We start from the raw sequence: 24,397 nt of genomic DNA, 5'->3' as shown, positions 1-24,397 counted from the left end.
CATTTTTTTATGGCGTCATTCAAATTGCTGTACAGGTGACATAGTAATTTAAGTATAACAATTGGAGACTAATGCCAAACATGATCTCTGCAACTGTCCTTTTAAAATTTTTCCAAATATACTTGTATTCTGCAGTCAGACAATTAGCATGAGCTGGTGTCTGACAGGCAGTGAGGAGCTAATATTCAAATTAAGCCCTGAGGCTCGCTCGCTCTCTCGCCCGCTCTCAGTTGACGGACTGGCATCCCCCCCGCCTCAGCAGCCCTGCATTTCCCCCGGTTATACAACAAGCCTGGGCGTCTGGAATGTCATTCCACATGCATCACCAGCATTTCATTTACCGCTCAGTTCACAGCCAAAGCCTCAGATCCATTCTGCTGTCTGACTGAACCAGTGCAATCCCTAGTCTGCACCCCTGGTCTGAGGAGGAGGGTGAAGGGAAAAGAGTAGTGGGGGATCCTCACTCTGTTAAGCTATTTAACTGAGTAAGTCATGAGAGGGCACACCATGTTTTCTTAACCCCCCCCCAAGACCCTTAAGAAGGACAAAGATTATAGTTTGGGATTATGCAAAAGACTGGTCACGACTGTCAATGAAAACACAATCCAGGCTTGTTGGGTCCCTTTCGCTTTGGAGCTGCAGCTGCCCATTGAGCCACATTTCACCTCACAAACAAACAAAATTCAACAGCATGTCTGCTTCAAAAACATGCCCCAAACACTGCCACTTCTAAAACAGAAGGTGACACCACTGCCAAGTGTGTGCAATTGACTCGTGACTTTTGCTTCCCAAAATAAAACTTCACTGACATTGTAATGGCAAAGAGAACGGGCATTGAAAAATTGAAGTAAGAAAGGGAACGACTAGGCCAGCTGCTCCAAACTTTTGCTCAAGATGTTTCAATCAATCATCCATTTCTAAACACATTCTCACCACAGCAGGAGCTCCACCTTTGTTTTGGTTTCAAAGTTGCCAGAAGTCATGTTGAACCCCCCAAACATGAGAACACACACACACACACCCCTTTTTACTGGCAGCACACGGTGCACACTATCAAATCCAAAATAACATCAAAGTCATGTTTCACATTCCAGACTTGAAGGTTTTACTGCAACCAGCTCCCAGTTTGGAGACGAGTCAGATTTTTTTAAAACACTAGAAAACTAAAAACACAAGAGTTTCCAGGCAGAGTTCTATCGAGTCCCATACAGGAATTGAATGCTGCTGTGGTCTGAACACTCACCCCTGACAACTGCTCCCAGAGTGACACTGCCACCTGATAAGACAAGAGGATCCCTCCTCCTAAAATGTATCCCCACTGTTAGTCCAGAGCAAGTACGACAAGCATGGCCCAAATCCGGCGTCTTTGGTGTGACTGCTGCATATCGTCCTGTGCACACTCCAAGTGCTGCTATCTTAGGAGTTGTGTATGAGAATGGGAATGTGTGGCTCTGAAAGTGTACGTGAATCAGCCTCTGTCCAAAGGCTCTGCCCAGTCTCTCTCTCTCTCTCTCTCTCTCTGTGTAATGTGGTGCACTGACTAAAGACTGCATTCCAGCGTACGACTCACTTCCTGCTACAGAGTTAAAGTGAGTGATAGGGTGGAGGCTGTGTGTATGTGCGTGCGTGCGTGTGTGTGTGTGAGAGAGAGACCATAGGGGAGGGGAGGTCTGGACAGTTTTTGAAGTTACTCATGAACTATAAAATACTCTGATATTGCATAATCAATAGCAAGTTAACATATTATTTGCTATTAATTGTCTCCCAGAACCATTATATTGTGTTTGTGTGATTTCTTCTATTAACATTAATACTGCCCTTTTATTGCTTTTCATATTTTATCTGTTTGTATATTTTAATTACAACTTACAATTTATTATAATGATGCCGGTAGGGGCGACCTTACTCGTATCCAGTGGTCCAACAATTATCCACTCCAGTGTTCGTCATACAATGATCTCTGAACATTTATTGTTTTCCCTGTTTCTCAACTTAGCCGACAACGGACTAATTCTACAATACGCGTTTATGAATAGTAATTTCACAAAACACGATCACGAATCAATTCCATCAAACAGGTTTCTCAAAGTGGTTCCTAAATCCACAGAACACGGTAAGAAACCGTGTGCCTTCACGGCTACACACTGAACCTTTCTGCAGTCCCCACCATCTTGTGGATCTGTTCCTTTGCTCCAGTTACTGTCTCTCTTGGTGTCCACGTATGCTCCTTCCAATAGCCAAGCGAAACTGCTCTCTTGTAACGAATGATTATGCTTTGTCTAACTGACAAATGGTTAAACTCAAATGATAAACAATAAAGGCAAACAGCGAAGCCCTAGAATGTCATTAATGACATCATCAGTACACTTATATGTATACTTCTTAATCTAATCAACCTTACAATACATAAACAAAATCCGAGGAAACCCTAGTTGGCTCTTACAGTGCTGTTTGGTTTTACTAAACTTGCCACTGTTTACTTATTTTATTTATCGCCCAAGAGAACTCATGTCCATAAAGGAAGAGCTAGTAATCAGACTTCTATATCCACGTCTCTCAGATGAGTCACATGTGATTATCTCTTTCAGGCTTCAAATGTTGCAACCAACCATGTCATGCCTCCCTTTAATTAAAATGTACCATATGAAGCTGTGATGCATTTCAGGGTGAGAAAGTTTAGCTAACTTGTGTTCTTAAGTGTTAACTAAATGTCTAGCTGAACGTTCACAGAGCTCATTGTAACTGTTGGTTGATTAGCATACTTCCGAGCATACTCTCTATTTGCTTCCTGAGAACTTGTTTCTCTGGTTTGAATTCAGGCATCTCAAATCAGTCACACGCTCTTCTCTCTGATTACAACTAAATCCCCAATAAAGATAATAAAAACCTCTAAGCACTGTATCTGAAACTGTTACTATTAGGTTTGTAACGACACCCGGGCTTATGAACATTCACATGAATATCTGCATCAACTTTGAATTCAAGTCTGGAAAAAATAACATCAAATTTGTAGTTCGGTGAAGGTTTTTTTCTATCCATGTGAGCAGTAAAAAAAAAAATATATATATATATATATATATATCCCAGTTCAAACTTATGAACTTTTAAGTATCATACAAATAACATATGTAAGCAATACTTACAAGAAATGTGTAAGATCTGTATGTGGACAGCTGGAAAATTAATCATCAAAGAATCATTTTGTCACCTCCCAGATGAGTCTGCCTGAGCTGCTGCTGGCTGTCAGGAAGTGCTTTCAATTCTACTGACCTTTTCTTTCCCGAACACAAATAAATGTGATGAGACTGAAATTTCTCTGCAAACCTGAAGCCTTGTTGCTACTTTAGTTTAAAGGTTTGGTTTGCCAAACAAAGGCGAAGCCCTGACAGCAGTCAAAAGATAATGACAAAGAGCAGCATGCATGAAGGGAAGTAACAACAGCACATGGACAATAAAGGGTGGAAGTTAACAGTTTCAAGCTGAGGGTTACTATTAAAACTGAAACAAACAAAAAAAAATGGCTGGTGTCATGGCAGGAGTTATGTTAGATACAGCTATGTTGACAAGATATGTGTCAGGGAATAGTAGGAAGTTACTGTTAGCAATTTTTTACACGGGGATCTAGAAACATTTTGTCACAAAAGGCAACTATCAAATCTATTTACAAAAATTGAGCAATCAGCTTCCTTAATGGCTATTGGTCAAGTAACGCTCAGGTACGATCCATATTCTGGTGTCGGGTCTATGTCATTATGATTAAATCCAAACAGACCAAAAAGGACAAATATAGCAACAAAAAACAAGCATGACAGAATGAAAGTGTTCTAAACCTGTGCTGCCCATTTATTAAGTGTAATTATTGGTGTTGTCTTTGATTTCACACTGGCCTCGGGGTTAAATAAGGCACAGAAGTGCAGAGTCTCCATTTGATGACTGACTCATTCATCTTCCCCTTATCACATCTCACTACAGGTACAAGAGAGGGGCAGAGAGCATTGAGACATGATGGAGGCATATCAGGTTTTCCACCTTGCTTCCAGTGCAGATATGAACAGCCATTTCTGGGCAGAGCCCGCCTGAAACCCAATTCCACCAAATCCTTAAAAGCTTCAGGAAGTCCCACTGGACTCCATTCAGTTCCTTGTGTCACAACCAATTTCCCCTCTGAGCCATATTGCCCCCACAATTTCTCCTCTTTCTGGACAAGGTGATGCAACATGGACTTCGTTTTTCTTTTCTTGGTCACGATGACAGAGAGGTTAAGCAGGAGGTAAATGTTTAAATTATACAGCAAATTAAAAATGATACAGATTGATACAACATTTTTTGTGCGTTTTCCCCAAAACAAACAATATTTTAATATTCAAATATGTGACATCTGTACTATCTGCTCTACTGGTGTCAGAGGGCCTCCAGTTATCCAGTGTCATAACTGTGTGGTGGGTATAAAATATTTCTAAAATATTTTTTTTTTTCCTATTACAAGGAAATATTGTCATGACACTGCTGTCATGCGTTTTATTCTTCCCCTTATTATAGATTAAAACATGTATTTAAAAAAAAAAGTGTTATTTAAGAGCTGAGCAAGTTTCATGACCTTGACATCCTCGAAATCTTGAATGACAATGTGCCCCCCCCCACAGAGTTTTTTTTTTTTTTTTTAAATATGCAACATTAGGAATCTACATCAGTTCTCATATGGTTTAAAACTTAACAGACCAATTACTAATAGCATCAAATCAGATGTTGCACCTTCCAACCACCAAAGTCTGTACCTGGTCTTAATATAAATCATTAAAGACAACAATTGAATCAAATGGGGAGGATGTAGAATTCAGTTTGCATAATCAAACTCTAGTACAACGCACTTTTCACCATTTCAATAATCCAAATTAGTTTCAAATTTAATGGTATATAACTCTTCTCCCCGACCCCTTTTGGACCTGCATTAACTAGGTGCTAGTTTTATGTTGGGGCCTGTGCCAGTTCAGAGTTTGGTCAACATGCTATAACCCTCTAAGAACAGGCTCACTGTGTTGTAGCACTACAACACAGTGAGCACACTACAATAAAAAATAAACTTATATTAATCATTACACCAAAGCTTTATTGGGTCATGATTGATGATCCTGAATCTAAGAGCTTTGTAGAGTCAGTGCAGATTTTTTCAGTTTTTCTTAGCTGTTGAAAGGTAAAAAAAAAACTGGTTTAAAAATGCCACCGACCATCTGACTTGGTTTAACCAGTTTGACATTAACAATACACAGCTTCCACCTTGTCTTCTGAAAGTCAGCAGTTATTACTCACCAACCACAAGAAATGAGGAAATACATCATTTATACCATGTAAATCAACAAATGACAGATGCAGCCATTTTCCTGACTAGGGCTGTATCAGCATTGAGCTTTGTTTTCATGAAAATACAAGTGGAAACCAAACACTGATGCATGTCTTCACGTCAGACAGCACGCACCGTATGATGCGAGGTACCTCTGCAATTACTGTCCGTTTGTGTTCGTTGAATACGCAGTTTGTCATAGAGAGAAATACATGCATACTTGATTTTTAGGTGGTTTGGATGGAAGGAGCTTGTAATTTAGTGCAGCTGACACAAATTTGACAGTCTTGTGCAGTGCATTTGGCGTCGCTCTAAAACAAAGTGAGCTAATTATGAATGGTATACCGTCTCACAGCTGAGAGTTTGTGCTACATATGCTTAGTAAACATCTTTAGAGCCCTCCTCTCCCCAGCCAGTGCGGTCAGGCAATAACATTAATCTGCTAATACCTGCAAATCCCCCTCCAGCTTCCCACACACACTTTCACCTTGGCAAAACTGAAAAGGTTATTTTTAAGGGGAGCTGCTTTTTGGCACATTTCTGATCAAGCTTTCCATTTTAAATGCCTCCCACGTTCGTGTGAATCTAGAGAATGGCCGCCACCGACCTCCTCTGTCCTGCCAGGACGGCTCTGCTCCGCAGGCTAAAGTGACGGCCTCGATTCCGAGTGGCCGTAGGTGTGTTATGCAAGGCTAATAGATGAAAAGATCATTGTTTTCAAGACGCCCCCACAGTGATGGTTGATGTAAGAGATCCACTTGTGAAATCACAGCTTTTAACATTTGGGTCTTGGCTTCAGAGGTGGTGACCACTGCTGTGAGCTGATGGCTGAGAGCTGGAGTGTTGAACGTGACTCTTTGGTCCTCTGAGAGTGTCAAAGATAATTATTATTAACTATTAACCATACAAACTTGTAGTCTACCGTCTTTCGTTCTTTTAATATCTGTTTTTTGGAACAACCCTACCTTACAGTATCCAACTATATGTAATTCGAAAAGATTCAGTAAGATTTCAACTACTACCATGGATAACAACAAAAATAAGAATGGAATCTAAAAGTGGAACCCAAAGCGCTTTACATTGCTTCACCCATTTGCACGCACAATCACGCACACACTCATACACCGATGGGGGAGCTCCTGAGCAGCCGGCCTGTATTCACCCGTAGCAGCTAAGTGGTGTCTTGCTCTAGAACACTTCGACGTGTGACAGGTGGAACAATCCAATAGTAGATGACTGCTCTACCTCTTCTATTTTGGTGTATGCAGTAATGTTTACGCTTTTTTATGTACAATATTTGTCAAATGTTTATGCCTTCATGCGAGAGGCTTATTGTAAATCACTACAGCAATTTTTTACTCTATGGATGTTTATATAAACACACAATGGTTTAATTGGAAGAACAGTGCTAGTTTTATTTGACCAACTACTGGATCTGTTGCACTTCCACTTGCTTAACTTGTTGGTTTCATTATGAACCTATGTGTGGGGAGGTAATCACATTAAAAGTTCTCTTTTTGGGAAATTAAACAAGTATGTGTTTAATCTTGAGTAGCAACTCTGCAAACAATGTTTTAAAAGATGGAATCCCCACTGTTTGATCTTTCCGAAGCTGCTCTTCATTAGAGCCGTGTTCAACTTTCAAACAGCTCCCAGACCCAAAATGGCTAGTCAATGATTGTACCTGCTTCTGGGCAAGAACATGGACTCCTTGATGAAGACGGAGCCAGACAACAGGATGTACCAGCAACTTCCAATATCATCAGGGCTGTAAGACAGGAAGAAAGAGAAAAACATTAATATTATATATAATTAACAGAACACAGTGTGTAAAAAAAAACCAAGCTTTTTGAAGTATGTTCTTGAGGTTTGTGAAACTGTGATGAGCAATTTTTTACTTTTGTCCTACTTCTTTTGGACAAAGAGAATAATGAACAACAGTGGGGGGAAAAAAACTGTGCCAAATAGTGATTTTGTTTTTAGGTTGAAAAGAAAAAAAAAAAAATACAAAACACAAGAGATTGTGAACCATGAATGAACTGAAGAATCATCTCTCATCCACCCACACCCATGGCCCTGCTGAAACATGCCGACGAGGAAATTGGGCACTGCAGACGAAGTAAACTCAGACTGACCCCTGAATGATGCAGCTAGCTGTCAGGCCTGTACACCATAAGTAGAAAAACAAACAAGTATACGGACATCTACCATCATGCTTGCAGGGACCTTTTTACCAATTTAAGTTGCAGGCACTGGTTCCAGTTGTAAGAATTATGAAGCATCAGTAATGAACCACAGGCCTTATTAGGGAACACGGAAGTTTCCAGTGAGGAGAATTGGTGTTAAGATGAACAACTAATGCGTAAACTTCAGACATTAAATCAGGACTGGCAGGCTGGTCATTTTTAGAGGATATTGCCGTTTTTAAAATTCATCAGTTTTATTCCTTGCTCATCCTTCTTATCTGCTGGCTTTCACAGCCACCAGAGGGATTGCAAAGAGATAATCTCACAAGGCTAAGAAACCCTGAATCTTCAAGGCTCAGTACATGCAGGATTATCAGAGAGGCTGCATATGTTAACCTAGAGCAAATGTCAACAAATGTTATGGAGACAGAGTAAATAAAAAAAAAAGTTCATGCTAACTTTATTTATAAGTCAGAAGGCAACAAAACGTGCTATTAGTGAGTAGCTCGGCTCAAATGTCGCAGAGAGAACTGCTGTTGTGCCAGTGTGCTTTATAGTGATCATTACCAGAGTCTCATTTTCACTACGGATGCTGATGCTGATGATTCAGCGTTCTTCCTACTTCTAAAACAGTTTAATAGACTTGAATACACAAACTGTACTTTGTCAGGAAGGTAAACTATGTTAGTCTATTAAACAGGAAACCAATTCTGATTTTGACAAAGACAATCCTTGTTTTGCGGCCCCTTTTCAGTCAAACATGTCAACTAAGAGTTGGTTTTACAGTTAAAAGGAAGTGGAAGAGCAGACAAGGAAGAATTCTCATGACACATAACACTGATACTGGCTTTGTCTACGGGAATGTGACATGAATACTCTGAATATCATGAATTTCTGCAATGGTTGACAAACACATGCATCAGTAAACAAAACCCAATTTAATTTTTGTTCTGGTGACTGGTGCTTTCAGGGCTAAAATTATGAATATTGTGTCTTCGTTTAGAGCTGGATTTAGTCTTTTTTATCGATTTCATCGGGAAATGTTTTTTGTACAGCTGCCATTCAAAACATGTTAACATGTGGCAAGGATCCTGCAATTCATGGATGACTGCTCTGACAACAGTGATAGACACAAATGCTAATACACTTTTTACTAAAAGAGAAAGTACAAACAATACAATTATTTTTTTATAATAAGGAACAGTTTAAATGCACTCACTTGCTTTTGACTGCAATCTTCTTAAATAAACACAAATATAAAAAGGTACATTTAAACCTGTTTGAAGGCAATAAAATCCTACAGTCAAATGCAACTAAGCAATGCAGACATTTCTCGCATTTCTCTGCCTAGTTTTCGCATTATGTCCCACATTAGTTGGCTTCTGCGGCTTTGCTGGCAATTCAACATGTTGAAACAGTGTTGGTCCTGTGAGTTAAAGAGAAAAACTCTCATTGGCTGTTCGGCTTAGCAATTCAGTGCACAAGAGGAGAACCACGGTATTAACAATGGTTTGGTATGTCACTGCCCTAAGGGTTTCTTTTTTTTATTTTCTTTTTTTTTTCTTTTTTACATCCTAGCATCTGTCTGTGCAAGTTTAAAAAAAAAAAAGTTGTGAAAATTATAAAATGCTGTTTCTCCATGATTGCTAAGCTAATCTTAACAGCTGGTATTGATAACTTCATGGTCACCATAGACATTAGAGTGGTCTAATTTTTCTTATTCAACTCTCTGCAAAAAAAAGCAAATGAGGTGAACATTATGACGTGAGACACATTGTCATGTTTTGTACTTGTACTAAAGTGCTCAGGTGTTAATAAGGCAGCAGCTTGTGCTAACATTTTTACCTAACCTTAGTGTGAGTTTTATTAAAACCAGGGGGAAAATAATAATAAAATGAATGATTCATCATCAGGGTGTATTTGAATTTTGCGTACAAAAAAGTAAAGGACGGGTGCGCTTATTATAAACCCACCTTCACATAGATGCAGCATCGACAACCCGTATTTCTGTGCTGACTGAGGTGTTATTTTAAATTACAAAGAACAAAGTCTCACTTCAACTTTCTCCTCCTCTTCACACTTTCCTTGCAGAACTAATGAGGCTGCAGACAGCACACCCTACTGACACATTGTAGAACCTTCATCACTACTTCACACCAAAACCATTCCTTTTCTTTTTTCCTCTACTGATCTCCAGCCGCCTCCCTCCATACTCCCCCCGATCCATTTTTGGTTCCTCTTTGCATTTGGAACATGACACAAATGAAATACTCAATTATTAATTGCTGGCATGCAGATGCACCAAAAAAGCGAGAACTTCAGCAGAGGAGGAGGAGGAGGAGGAGGAAGAAGGGAAGATGCAACACCAAAGAAGTAGGAGATAGGAGACTCAACAGCTTGACTGAACTGGGTCACCCGTCCTGGAAGTGATTGTCAAACAAACCTTTTAACGACAGGGAATTGGGTTTGTAAGGATTCTGTGGAGAAGGTGGAAAGGGGCTTAAAATCACAGGAGAAAGGTGATTATAGCGTAAAGGCATTCATAAGATCAGGTTTATCTGTTAAAATAAAAATATAGCTCATTAAATAATCAAATGGCCACTTTGGCTGACTCGACAGGTTTAGGCATTGAAAAACAGGATGTTTAATTTTCCAGTTATGAGAAATGCTGTCCTGGAGACTCACATATGACTTGATATTTTTAATACTTCATAGAGAATTTACTGCAACTAATTAACATGAACATAGAGAATTCTGTTTCTTAATTGAGTTCAGAGCCCTTATTTCATGACACCAGATAACAAGGGAGACTTTAGAGTTGGTACAAGGAACCTTTAAAGTGGGGAAGACTGGTTCCTGGTACAGCGCAGCTTGAGGTTAAGAGATGCTCGTTCCTCCGCATGAATCTGAAGCTTTACTAGTTTATATTTAAAATAGTTTCTGTGATAGTTTTTCAGACTGACTATAATGTAAGTGTGTATATGTGATGGTCCTTTGGTTGAATGAACTGTCTTAGTAGGATCCTATAGTTAAACATAACTACTAAATTACCAACTGATGATGAAAAGTTGCAGATTACTTCAATTATGTCGACTGACTAATAGTTTCAGCTGTATGTATTAATTACCTTTTGTCATAAGATAATTAAACAAAACAACTATGCATTTGCTATTATGTATCTCTTATAACACAAAAAAACTGAAATATATTATGTACAAATAATGCTTTGTGAATTTTGTCAGCTCCATCAAATGTTTAAGCCCAGTTTGTGGCAAAGGCACAAGTCAACACTACTTCTCCACCAGTATAGTTTTAAATAAGATTTTGCAATTAAAACTATTATTTTGCACATATGACTGTTCCCCAGAAAATCAAACCAATGTCAACAAACCACTAGATTTACAAGGGTTGAATAGAGTGTAGACTGACAGGATGGTGGGATGACAGGAATTTCCAAACAAAGGAGGTGTGTCAACTGAGAGGCAATATAAACAAGCTAAACTTAAAATATGACCATTTTGTGTAGTTATCATTCTTTCACCATGTAACTCTCAAGAGACTCTCGGTGACACAATAGTGTGGGCTACATTTTGAAATTCCCAACATGTTTCCAAAAGAAGAAAAACAAAAACTATAGCAATGAAACCAGGGAGAAACTTTCAGGATTTACTCAATTTGAATACGGATATCTGTTGAGAATACAGCGTGCTTGCAACATTGAAGCAGTATGTTAGGACAGCAGTCTAAAAACTTCTTCCCTTCGATACTTTTTATTTTATTTTTTTAATTAGCATCTCTGTCAGATATCTACCACTTAAGTAGTGTCTCTATGTCAGTGTCTCATATACCATGCAGACTGTACAGGGTTGTCTAAATATTTAGGCTGACTAGTCACTGGGACGTGATTAGATTTTCATTTTTATTACCTGCGGGTTTGTACATCTACCCTGCTGTGACATTGTTTCTGAAGGCCAGCAGCTTGGGAGTTGCACGTGGGGGAAAAATATTCCGATAGCTGCACGGGAGCAATGCTCTCTCTAAACCTTGGCCAGGGATTAAAATATCACAGTCAGCAAACTGTTCTTTTTTTAATATTGTCATGAAAACAAGTTAGGAAATGTCCTATTTTCTTTAGCTAAAAAAAAAAAAAAAATGAAATACCAAAGAATTGCTATTAAGTACAATCAATTTTATTTAAACAAGAAAAGTTGCCACGCCTGATTTTGGAACAGATGTCTGAGGTGCAAGTCTTTTTTGCTCTCCTGGCAATGGTTTAGTCACCCAGTTTTGGTGATTAGCTTGTTTTACTGGGATCATTGCAGTCGCCTCTCATTGGGACAAATACCTTTTATCTCTCTTTTTAGACTCTGTTGGTTTACTAGGATTTCAGCAGGATTAAACAGGATATGATTGCCAGTAAGCATTTGTGTTAAAATAATAATAAAGGAAAAAGCAACAGCATTTAGTGCAAAGGTGCAAACAAATGTGGTGAATCCCTGTCATCTGTAAAAACTCCAGATTGGAAATGGGTAAAAAAAACAAAACAAATCTGGTGTTGGGTCATTAGTCACATTCTGACCAAGTTAAATCAGTCAAAGTATGAAGAGTTGAGTTTTTTTGGGTATAAATGAAGTTGCCTCAGCTTCAGGCTTTGTGTATAGGACACATGAATGTTTGCGTAGTCCGTGTGGGAGGAATAAAATGACGTTGTTGACCAGTCGTGAACAGCATGGGAAACGGCGTAGAGGTATTTAGCCAACAGGCAATTTTGTGGGTGTTTTAATAACTGGGGTTAGCAACTTTGCTTTTTTGTAATTCTAGAGGAATGCCAACTGACTTTTGCAAGGATGAGTGTGCTCTCAAGTTTGCCAGCTTGTGCATGCAGGTTCAATAGTTTTTAAAAATGTTTAAGCCCTTTCAAAGTGTGTGCACTTGATAACTGATGATGTCTGGGAATGTGAGTGGGGGTAGGACATCAGGGTCAATAATCCTTGCACTGCCAAGTCATAAGGGTCTACCTGATTTATTGTTGTTCATTTGTTCAAAAAGTGCGGCTTGCAAAATCGATTTAATTCATCTATGGAGTCTTCTCCCCTACTTCATCTCAAAGCAAAACGTTTGCAGGTAGCCCCCCATTGAAATTGCAACCAGAAAAAAAATCTTTAATGTTTGTAATGTATTAGTTTTCTGTAAATTGGTTAGTTAAATAATCCTATCAGATCTAATTTAATGAAAGACTTACACTCTTGATAACGGTGTGCAGGACTGATCACAGTTGAGGAAACAAAGGTCAAGGGATTGAGGGCTGCACTGAAGAGGCTGAGATGGAAGAGGTGAAAGGCCGAGCAGAAGATGTTAACCCACTTCACTGGCCACAGTAAAATTTGGTGGCTCAGCCTCCATCTACGGAGGACTTTAGCACTGTGATCTCTGGATGGTAAATCGTCGGCGGTTCAGCCTCTCACAGCATAGGAAGTTTCCATGAGATAGCATGTGTGTGTGCGTGTGTGTGTGTGTAGGAAAGATGAGAACTCTAACTTTTGCCCCTACCCTCCTATCATTACTTCCAAGACTGCCAACTGCCGGGGATAATCAGAGTGAGGTTTTCAGCATGCAGGTCATTATCGAGGCAATTTGTATGAATTTGGTGGGTTTGTACTGAAAGGGGAAAAAAAACACAAATATGTAGCCAGGATTTAGTTCTATACAAAATGTTCTTGTGGATGTAGATGTCCCTTAAAAGGAGGAAGGCCCAGAAGAAAGACGGCTGCCAAACAATGAAATGCGGTTCCAATTTAAATGAAACAGGGCCAGTAATATCTACAGCTTAGCAATAAATTGTGAACTTGATTCAATCTTTTGAGCTTTTTTGCGAGTTAAAAATCAAAATTGACAAGTGATAATTCTTTCAAGTCAGTGGCTTCCCAGTTTAGAGAAGCTGATGCCTTTCTATGTCATACTATGTGACAGTAAACTGATGAAATGGGGCTTTAACAAATTGTGATTTTTTTTCCCCCCAAAAAGGTTTAATGGCTAATCAAGTCATATTGAAAACATCATTACTTACACACATTCCTCAAATTGTGTAATCTTATTGCCATTTAATATCTTCATAGTGTCTCACAAAGCGCCTAGTGGAAATACTAATTAATTGTAAATTGATTTTGTTTTAAAATATCATATTTGTGAAATGAACAACTGATAGAATTTCATCAATTGCCCGCCTCTGTTAATATTGTGCCTCATTTGTCATTTTACTCCCTTTGCTTCTGATAAATTCCACCAGCCTCTGCCTCTTAACACTGTTGAAGCTAAAGGGTATTTTCAAGAAAGTAGGTGTAAGACACTCAAGATGAAAACTGGAAGTTTATCGCTGATGTGCCAGCCTGCTGAAAAAAAAATTACTTCATTAAAAGTCATTTTAAGCACTGCTAAAAACATCTTTCATTTGATTGTGGGCTTATTTAACTGGCTGAACTCCCTTTATTGCCATCTTTAAAATGTCTCAATGTATAAACCATAGAATCTATTATGACTTAGGAGACACACTATCACATTCAATTCCCCCATTGGCTTTTAATGCCCTCATTTCTCTGCAGATTAATGCTGTTGTTATAAACCGATAAGGAAATGAAGGCTGGAAACTCAATGTAATCGGCTGCTGTTTTACAGATCAGAGTCCTGACATACATTTTCACTTAATAATTCTAAACATGTACACAAATACACAACTTTAAGTGTAAATTCAATGAAACAAGAACCCCCCCCCCAAAATTAAAATAATTAAAGGCCTGTGCTTGTGTGCATTTGCCCAGGGGTACACAAAGGCAGTTTCTCAATTTCCCTTACCACTGTGTTTACACTGACCCATCTGTGGTTTATCAGTGCTTTCGTTCTCACACTCTTTTTCCTTCCTCGTTCTGTCAGAAAACACCAATATTCAGCTACATCACAGCTGAGAGCTAGTTACACTCGCTAAACAACTGTTCAGCCCTTGCTCTGTGATCACCTATACTGAATTTTATCATACAAGTAAACTATTTCTGTCCATCATCTGTTTTTGTTTTAACAGTGCTTCTCTTAACTGACTTTTTTTAATTATCAAAAATTTGTGCAACAAAAATTAATCCTGCATATTAACCCCTTAACCTCACAGTGCCCTATTCTTTGTATTGTGTTCTATAGTTTTACAGGTTTCCTTGCCTGTCATTGACGCTTTACATGGACTTAAGTAGCTGGGTTCCTCAGAGACATCAGCTCTCTCTGGTACTTGGGGAAACGGTGTTACATGCACTTAAGTAACCTTGTTACGTACATACATGCAGCAGAAGACTAACCTGATTTCTCCTCCCCCTGATTTTAACAGTATAACAATGGAAAATGCTTCTTTTTGACTTTTCTTTCTCTGCATGTGCGTTCGTGTCACATCAGAGTGACGACGCAGGGGGAGAGAAAGGAAAGAAACATAAAGCTGATCCACAACTCTGAATTTTTTGTCTGAATTTTAAAAATCCACAGGGGAAAGTGACTTAATTAAAGTTCTACAAGTCACTTTATGTAAATGAAATTTTCTGTTGGACCCATGTTAACAGGCGGCATCCCCCCGTTAACACGTTAACAATCTCTACTGTCACTAAGCTGCGTGCAGCTTACTCTCCGCAGCCTTTGGTTACGCAAATGCGCAGGTGGAGAAAGCAGATTAGAAACCTGGTTACACATCCACATGGCTAAATAATCGGTGTTCTCCGACAGAAATCTACCTGTGGAAACCAGGTTTCCCTAATCCCCTACCCCAATTTCAGAAACCAGATTTTCCTAATCCCCTACCCCAATTTCAGAAACCAGCTTTCCCGAAGAAGCCAATTCTAACCCGGTTACTTAAGTCCACTTAAACGCAGTCATTGTGTTGCTGTAACAAATAAATTCCACCTTATCTTAATAAAAAGATTAAATTGTAATAATGGCATTATGCAATTGACTACTCTTACATTAAAATCCATTTTTGACATTGCTTAAAGTTTAATATTTTTTCAACCAAGCATTTTGGAATTAAAGAACATGTCACAGAGTAGAATTGTGGTTCTAACTGATTTGTTTTCAATCATCGTTGGACAACAGCAGAGGTCCCCAGCGCAGACAAATTAGCCAATCTGTGTGTGTGTGTGTGTGTGTGTGTGTGTGTGTGTGTGTGTGTGTGTGTGTGTGTGTGTGTGTGTGTGTGTTGGTATGGGGGGTTGAAAGAAATCCTGTTGAAACTGAAGTCCATTGTCCACATGACCATTGCTAAATCTGTACTACTGTTTATTTATCTCCCACATTGACAAGTGGGCTTCTAATGAGGTGTTGACTCTTTCACATAACCCCCCAAAGACACACGGGGGAGCCTGAGAAGGGACAACATACCCTCTCTGGCCCCTCGAAGACACTAATGGAGTTAATTAACTCTTATTCTCACCATGGGTGTTTGGAGGACGTCAACACGTGACAGCGGTGAAACGCTACATGTGTTGTCCTTTTAAGTGGATCTAAACCCACTAAGAAGTTATCTGAAACCTTTCAATACATCTTTCCGATCATATTAACTCTCTACAACACAAGTCATATAGGCATTTTCACTAGCAACTACCTAAATTTACCTAGATTGGTGGAAAAGCTTTTAGAAGCCATTCTAGCTACAGTTTTCTTCTCTGTCCATTCATTACATTGTGGCTTGTTGAATCCAAGTGAAATTAGACTGGAGATCCCCCCTAGGTCTTCCTAGAAGGAATGTCCTTTTGCTCAGTAGTGCAGCAGAGTTGTTTACACACAGTGAAACACACGCTCTCTTCATAAAAGGCACAGTCTGCGTGATTCTGCTCTTTATGGACATTTGTTTCCATTTGCGTCACTCCGATGTGTGAAGGTGGGATGCCATGCCAGAGATACTCAATAACTCTGGGCCTGGGCCACAGGGCACTTTGATCAAACAGAAGTATTGAATTGGCTGCCACCAGTCTTGTTTGCATTCATATGCTGGTAGAAAGGCACAGTAGGTTTCTGGATACGTAAATACCATCAATATCCATTGACACTTCAGTGAACACAGCCATGGATTTGCAGACATTGTAGTACTTACTAGTAAAGCACTTCATTGGCCTCGTGTCTCTCATAACGCACCGTCTCACACATTAACCTGTAGGACCAAAAGGGAAAAGGAGGGGTGAATGGCAGTCAGAAGAAATAATGTGTAAAATTCTTATATACTCATACATAAAGTATTAACAGATAATGTTAATGTGGCGCCTTGTTTTGTTCCATTCAGTAAAAGCAAAATTGCAAAATTGTTAAATTAATTGTTTTCCTTTTTCCTACATCTCCCAGAATAACTTTCAGCCACATACAATATTGTTGCAGATAATCTTGTACTGTACATATAAAACAGTAAAATGTTATCACCCAGAAACAAATCGTAGTCAGCAATAAATTGTGAGAACATAAGAGCACAGCACAGCAGAGAGAACAAAGGACAATAGCATTGTCTTTTTATGCCTCTGCCCCACAACAACTGTCTGTATCCAGTTCAGATACATACAAAGGGTTTGGACGTTAAGTTGAGTGAGCATTAGCTTCTTCTCCAGCACTTCCATCAGTAAAATAATATTAAACAGTAGGTAACATTTTTAATTTTCAGTCCATTCATCCATTATCTTTTACTTATCCAGAATCAGGTTACAGTGGCAGCCAGTTTAGTAAGGCTTTTTATAAATCCTTTGCCCCAGCTCCTCTGGCATGATTGCGTTCCCAGGCCCGATAAGATATATCATCTCTCCAACCCGTTTTGGATTTACCACGGGTACCGCTGGGCGTACCTGGAAGATGTCCAATGGGAGGGACCCAGGAGACATTCTTCCAAGGTGCCCAAACCACCTCAACTGGCTCCTGTTAACATGAAAGCGCAGCTCTACTCCAAGTTCTCTTGGATGTCCGAGCTCCCTGCTCCATCTCTCGAGTAAACTCATTTTCTCCGCTTGTATATGCAATCTTAGAATTCTTCTGGATGTTACCCAGTGATCATGACCACAGGTGAGAAACACAGATTGACTGGTAAATCATTTTCACGTGGCTTAGCTTACTGTTCACCACAGCGGCTCTGCACAATGTCCACATTACTGTTGATGCTGCACCAGTCTGCCTGCCAATCGCACAATGCATTTTACCATTGCTCTTGAACAAAAACCCAAGATACTTGAACGCCTTAATATGGGGTAGTGACCAATTTCCAACTCGAAGGGGACAAGTCACCGTTCTCTGAGAACCATGGTCTCAGACATGGAGCTGATGACTTGCCTGCCAGCCGCTTCATGCTCAGCTGCAAACTGTTGCTGTGCAAGCTTAGGGTCACAGTCTGGTGAAGTCAACAGAACCACAACATCTGCAAAAAGCAGATGCACCTCGAAATCCTGTCTATGAAAATCACAAACGGGATCAGTGACAAGGGGTGACCCTGACGGAGGCCAACACCAACTGGGAAGGTGTCTGCCATATTACCCAGAACATAGACACATCTCTCACTCTGGTTAAACAAGAACTGGATACAGTGGCTTGCAACAGCGACCCTGGCACGCCATACTCAATTTGTCATTTTGATTTTGAATAAAGCCCTTATTTTCTTTCACATACAAAGATTAAAAAGTTATCCATATGAGGATTTCTCAACACGCGTCCACAGAGGACAATTGCACCCCAACATTACAGGCAGACAACTATAGTAAACACAAGCTGATCAAAACAAAACTGCTTCAAAAATAGATGTGGGCGACTGTCATGTTGCACAGGGACTGAAAAACAATCCTGGCTCTTAAAAACATGTCACTGTAAAAAAAAGAACCACAGGAGAAACAACACAACTGTCTCATGAAAATGTGAAGAAAAAAACAACAACAAAAAACATAATCCCAGAGTGGGATTTTATTTTTCTTAAATTAGGGAAACCAAAATTGGCAGTAGTGTTTGGTTGGTCTATAGGACCAGAGGGACATTCCTTACGATCCAAACATGGAGGGAGAAGGGTTAGTGTGGGGTGGGAGGCCTCTAAGGGGTCACACAGAGGAATGTTCTAGCTTAGGGGTCATGTACTGCTACACTGTTCCCTCGCCTGTAGAATCCACATGTATGCACACAAGGCACGCTGGGAACAGACTTCTGATCTGCACTGTTTGGAAAAAGAAAGCCAAACAGAAAAGAATGGAAGGCGAATGTGCTGACAGCAGAGCAAAAAGGTAAAATCATGAGCGGAGGGCAGAACTGAATTACCATGTAAGTTTAGGCCGACATGTTTAAAACCCTTAAGGGTTAACGTATAAAACTAAACAATGTATATTATCATTAATACCGTCTGGTATAAGCAACCTTTTGCAGATAAATAATACAAGTGGCCTTTTTGATTTTAATCAGCATAAGTCATTGTTGCGCTAGATGAGTAATCAGTTGCAGTCCTCATGTTGATGATGTATTCAGGGGCAGTACAGAGTACTACAACTTAAAATAACTTAAAAAAGGATCTAAATCAGTGCAGCAGAACCAGAGATTTAACCATGGCCCCTTCATTCCCCACAATGTAACATGACTGCATGTTCAAGCAACTTGCGTCTAGCAAAGATGAGAAGTGGGCTGCAAACATGTAGTAAGCTCAGATCTTTCTAACTCTAGATCCATTGATTTCTACCACTTTGAGGCAGTTTGGGAGACCTGGTGGCTCAATGGGCAGAGCATCGGGTTGGGATTCCGCGGGATCGAATCTAACCTCACCAGGTGTGGCCTTGCCCAGCCATCAAGGGCCACACCAGTCCCGAGCCCAGATAAAATGGGAGGGTTGCGGCAGGAAGGGCATTCAGTGTAAAAAGCATGTACTCTTTGTTTGATTTTGAGCATCTCTGCCACAAAAGGTTTATACAACAGTTATCACCTATACAGTAGAACTTTCCCACAACTGTACAAAGACCTTGATGTGTAAAATCAGAGTTTCCTCTTTGTCCTCACTTGGACACTTCAGGGCATGTGTCACTTTCTTTTTGTAAAATTCCGGAATTGCAACAGAGGCCTCTGAAAAGGTCCTGATAAATTGAACATATCTGATCTTCAGAGAGCAAAGTAATTTCAACCAATGTGTGGTTAGTGTCTGCTTCATGAACGTTATGAAGCAGACACAGATGAGCTGCCACCATGTTTTAATTTCTTATTATATTCATATGGCCAGCGTGGTGGTGGGATGGTTAGCAATGCCAGTACGCAGGTAGACGGTCCCCTGTTTGAATCTACCTGCCACCTGCAACCTTTCAGTGTGGAGTTTGCATTTTCTCCATGTGCTTGTGTGGGTTTTCTCCAGATGCTCCAGTTAACTCCCAATGTCCAAAAACATGCATGTTAGTTTAACTAGTGACTCTAATTTGTCTATAGGTGTGAAAGTGAGCATGAACGGTTGTCTGTCTATGTATGTGTCTCTGTTTTTGCCCTGAGACCTGTCCAGGGTGTACCACCCCGCCTCTCATCTAATAACAGCTAGGATAGACTCCAGCCCCGCCCCCGCAACCCTGAACAGGATAAGTTACAATAATGGATGGATGGATTATATTCACGTGACTGGAATCTCAAGCTCTAAGTTAGGTAAGTGGGTGGAGTCTGTGCAGACACTCACCTCAGCTGATGTTCTCGCAGGTTGGACAAGGCCTCCATTCCATGGAGATAAGAGTAGACAATCTCCAGATCCTGGGGTAAAGAGAATAAGTGTTAATTAGCTTTAATTTTCTATCATCCATATTTTAATATTAACAATCTGTGATGCAAAAGGAGCTGCTCAAACTAAACACAGAGAATTATCACCCAAATTAGTATTTAGGTTTCCCTCAGTTAAATGGATATTCAGAGCAACTCTGAGTTCTTGTTTTGTTTTTATGGCCAAGAACTGCTACACTATCTGTAAGGTTTTATACTAACCACTCTCAAACTCTGTCCAGCCACAACAGGTAGCTGTTTTCAGCCACTGTACACCACCTAGCAGTTACCAGCAGTTACCAGCAGTTAACTTGTGAACATAGTAGAGCATTTAGCAGCTACAAATAGAGGTTCTGAATATATAATTGGCCAAATTGTTTGCTAATAATTTCACTATTTGAACTTTATATGGAAATCCCATGTCAATGTTGTTTTACTATTAAAACAGTGATGATTCATGATACAGAGGACAAATATGCTTTTAGTTCAACAGAATACATTTCGCAAAGAGACTGACAGTGATTTTTGTGACTAAACACTGGAATAGAAAGCAATAAAGCACCTCACAGATAAAATATAAAAGCAATACACTGCACAGCTCAAAACTCCCTATTCAATTACTTCATTAAGTGACCCAGTGAGCAGCTCTCAGATTGTTTGGCCTGACTCCAAGTCGGAGGTGAAACAAACTAGCCCTCTTTGTGAGCTGGCAGCCTGTACAGCTACTTCACTGTCTATTGGTACACACTGGGGCACACAGTCTCTTTGTGTGTTTGTGTGTGCATGTGTGCGCGTGCGCGTGTCAGCGAGAGAGTCTGTGTGTTGCAGTGCAGCTACTGAGATGCCTTTGTCAGCGGCAACTGGAGGTAGATGTGGTGACAGCAGAGTGGAGGGACAACAGAAGCTGTGTTAAGATTCTGCCGGACACACAAACAGACATGAACATGAAACCTCGCAGAATGGCCACCCTGTCCGTGAGTTATGTTTCTGACGGCAACAAGCATAAGCTAAATGAACTTTTTATGAAATGTTGCCCAACAAAGCTGATTAAAAGTATATGCCGGTAAGTTGCCACATAATGTCTGTGTGAGCATTGTTAAAGGACTTTTTATGACAGTTTTATGCTGATATTGCAATTGCAATGATGTGTTTATGAAAATGATTATATATAATTTTGAATGAAAGCCTTGAGAGGATTGACCCTCAGATCTACATGATTAAAATTGACAAACCAAACAACCTTTTATTGGCCAGTGAGAAAATACGGCAAAAACACCCACTCAAAATTGTTACCACCTCTTACAAATGCTGTAAATATAAGATCAACACATATATGTGACACATAACTACACTGTGCATTCATATCAAAACAACTTTGTGTTAGCCCCTTGAAGTCAGGCAAACCCCTGACTTCAACTTAATTTGGGTTTGGTTCTTACAACATCAACACAGAACGACAGCTGTATTGTCCTGAGGGCTGCCGAGCCCTATTACATCACAGTGTTAGCTTTGTAACTAAATCCTTCTGTCCAAAGTCTGTACTCAGAGACACACTATGAATAGGAGTGACCATTTAACAGAAGCCATATTTTGCCATCTACTGCCACCTACTGGTTTATACAGGAACTATAGCCTTGACTAATCCATCATCTGGATTCTTGCTGCATGAGAACTTGGAAGAAGGTTATAGGAGGATGCAAAATGCAGATTCATGAGCAATTACTGCATATGAAGTTGCCCACCAAGGTTTAAAACAAGTTGTAGTTTATTTTTTTTTAACAGCTACAAACTTTAAACCAAACCAAAAAGAATGATAACAGGGAACACACAGACCGTTGCTTGAGTTCACTGTAAAAGAGAGAAATTACTTCATCAACTGAGCCATAATCCATCCAAAAAGCTGCCACTAGGTGGCAGTGTTGCAAGTTTCTTTTTCCCATTCCACAGTGACACACAAACAGCAGCCTCACAGGGAGAAATATGCAAAACCATCAATTGTGGCTTCAGTCAAATATTTCAGATTGACTGTATGGAAAGAATGTAAAGGACCCCATCTTTTCCATTCCCTGGGCCCTACATTTTCTGACTTTTTTCTCTCGTTGCTCTCCTTTTAGACCAAGTCAAACACAATCACCATGAAGCGTACAGGGAGAGGATATATAAAAATTGTAGGACATGGACAGGAGCAAACCTCGTGATTTCAACAAGGGCTTCATTGATTTTGTTCTGTAATTTACTTGCTTTACTTAAAACAATTCCACAATAAATATTCATGAGGCCTTACACAAACTTAGATTAAAAGGCGATTTGGGTCTATGTACTGAGATCAAAAGGAGAGGTTGTTTATCCCTGCTCTCAACATCACTGTAGGCCTGTTTCATGTTCACTTACATCTGAAAACAGGGTTCCTCATTGACCAGAAATTGGAAGGGATGAGATCTGATTAGGAGTAGTAGGTAACTGAAACTAGGACACGCTGATGCAGCCTTCATCGAGCCAAAAACCTGCTCATCGTGTGTGCTGAATAAAGCTTGTCCGTTTCTTCCAAACTACTGGCTTTTAAGCTTTGGGGCAGTAGCTTAAATTCCCAGAATGCACCAGTAACACACTAACCCTTCCTTCCTGCTTTTGCAAAGTTATCCTTCCAGGAACACAGGTGGCTCCTACAGGAGGAAAAACATACCAAGATGGTGTCCTCGATAAAGCCTAACATATTCTTCAAAGCTGGTAGTGAAACACTACCAGTGGCATTTCTCACATACCGGTTACTGTCATTCGAACTTCTCTGTGTATTTCCCCACCGATTTCCTTGACGCAGCACAATATGTCATCGCTTTACACCTTCGTTTGTAACACAGATGGTAGCAGTGCAATGTAGCCAAGCGAGTGGAGGAATTTCCTCCAGGATACAAATTAAACAATAGCAGGCCTTGTCTTCCCTGTTTGGAGCCCGAATACAAACACACTGACCAAGACGCCCTCCATTTTCCACCCATTATGTTAAGAGCCCAGAGGGAGAGGGTGCAGTGTCAGGCCTGCTGCCAGCTCGTTGAGCGGCGAAGTGTTCAGTGGGCAAAGGGAGGTCAGGGAAGTTGTGTTGTTGTTTCTGCATTGTGTTAACTGAGCCTTATGAGACAAGAAAAGTGCTTGAGGTTACAGAGGAAACAAGCAGCATGAAAATACATCACTACAAAAATCCAGATCAACCAACAAATGCTATAAAATAATGCTGTTTGTTTTGTTTCATAACCTGTTGTTGAATGAAATATTTTTGCATTTGTGAAGTTCAAGTTTGTGCACGTTAACTGAGGCTAATGTTAGTTATTGAGGGTAATTGGCAAAAGTTCAGCATCATGATTGGAAATGAAAGCTCGTCTTCCTGGAATAAGGTTTTTTTTAATGACTGGATATAATGCTTCCCAATGTAGAAAATGTATATGATCAACACCTGGATCTGGAAAGAGGTTAATCTGCAAAAGGGATAAGACAAAACAATATTGAATGATTATGATCTTTAAGACCTCAGGCAGCACTGCATTAACAACAGACTACTACTAACTACTGTTAGTGAACACAGTTTATCACACACACAATTCAAAAGTACTGCAAGAGCTCATTTAAAATGGACTGAAGCAATTCAGTCCTGAGGATTCCAAATTCTTAATTCATTTTGGTATTTGTGGATGCTGCATTGTCCATGCTTAAGAGGGACCATCTGACTTTTTAATCAGTGCGTCTGTGGTAATGGGGGGGTGCATTAGTGCATACAGCATTGATAACTTCCACTTCTGTTCTGATTGTTTATTTCATCAACACCATACCAAACCACATATTGCACATAACACAACAAAATGGTTCCAAAGGTGCTAAACTGTCCTGCCTGCAGTCCAGATCCACATTTTGGATTGTAACACAAGAAATACAACAAAGCAGGCCCTGAACTTCTGAGTATCTTAAATCTTTTATCAAGCAGAAATAGGGAAAAAAAAAAACTATACTTACAGTTGCTTTCAATTTTGAAAGTATGTTGATACAACAAGGTGTTAAAAAAAGTTTTAATAATGCGTTAGTGGCATCAAATTCTAAATCAAATTTCTGTTTATGTTGCAATTATATTATTTAA

The 24,397-nt window shown here is 39.8% G+C and overlaps 1 protein-coding gene across 13 annotated transcripts in view; it reads right to left on the bottom strand.

Moving 5' to 3' along the window:
- The window catches only part of rapgef2b (Rap guanine nucleotide exchange factor 2b), a 93,336-nt gene that overhangs the window by 49,665 nt on the left and 19,274 nt on the right, over window positions 1-24,397 (bottom strand). For 11 of the 13 annotated variants that reach the window (XM_067518000.1, XM_067517999.1, XM_067517998.1 and 8 more), the window contains exons 2-4: window positions 20,198-20,268; window positions 16,640-16,696; window positions 7,023-7,106 (exon numbers count right to left, since the gene is read on the bottom strand). In XM_067518000.1, the coding sequence (XP_067374101.1) occupies window positions 7,023-7,106; window positions 16,640-16,696; window positions 20,198-20,268 (212 nt within the window). Of the gene's footprint in view, window positions 1-1,243; window positions 1,477-3,143; window positions 3,163-7,022; window positions 7,107-16,639; window positions 16,697-20,197; window positions 20,269-24,397 lie in introns of those variants that run through there. The other 2 variants (XM_067518011.1, XM_067518010.1) reach the window with 2 other exon arrangements.

Source organism: Channa argus, chromosome 10 (assembly GCF_033026475.1).
Source record: "Channa argus isolate prfri chromosome 10, Channa argus male v1.0, whole genome shotgun sequence".
In the NCBI taxonomy this organism is placed as follows: Eukaryota; Metazoa; Chordata; class Actinopteri; order Anabantiformes; family Channidae; genus Channa; species Channa argus.
The sequence above is the reverse complement of the archived record's forward strand: the minus strand, read 5'-3'. Positions and strand labels throughout refer to the sequence as shown.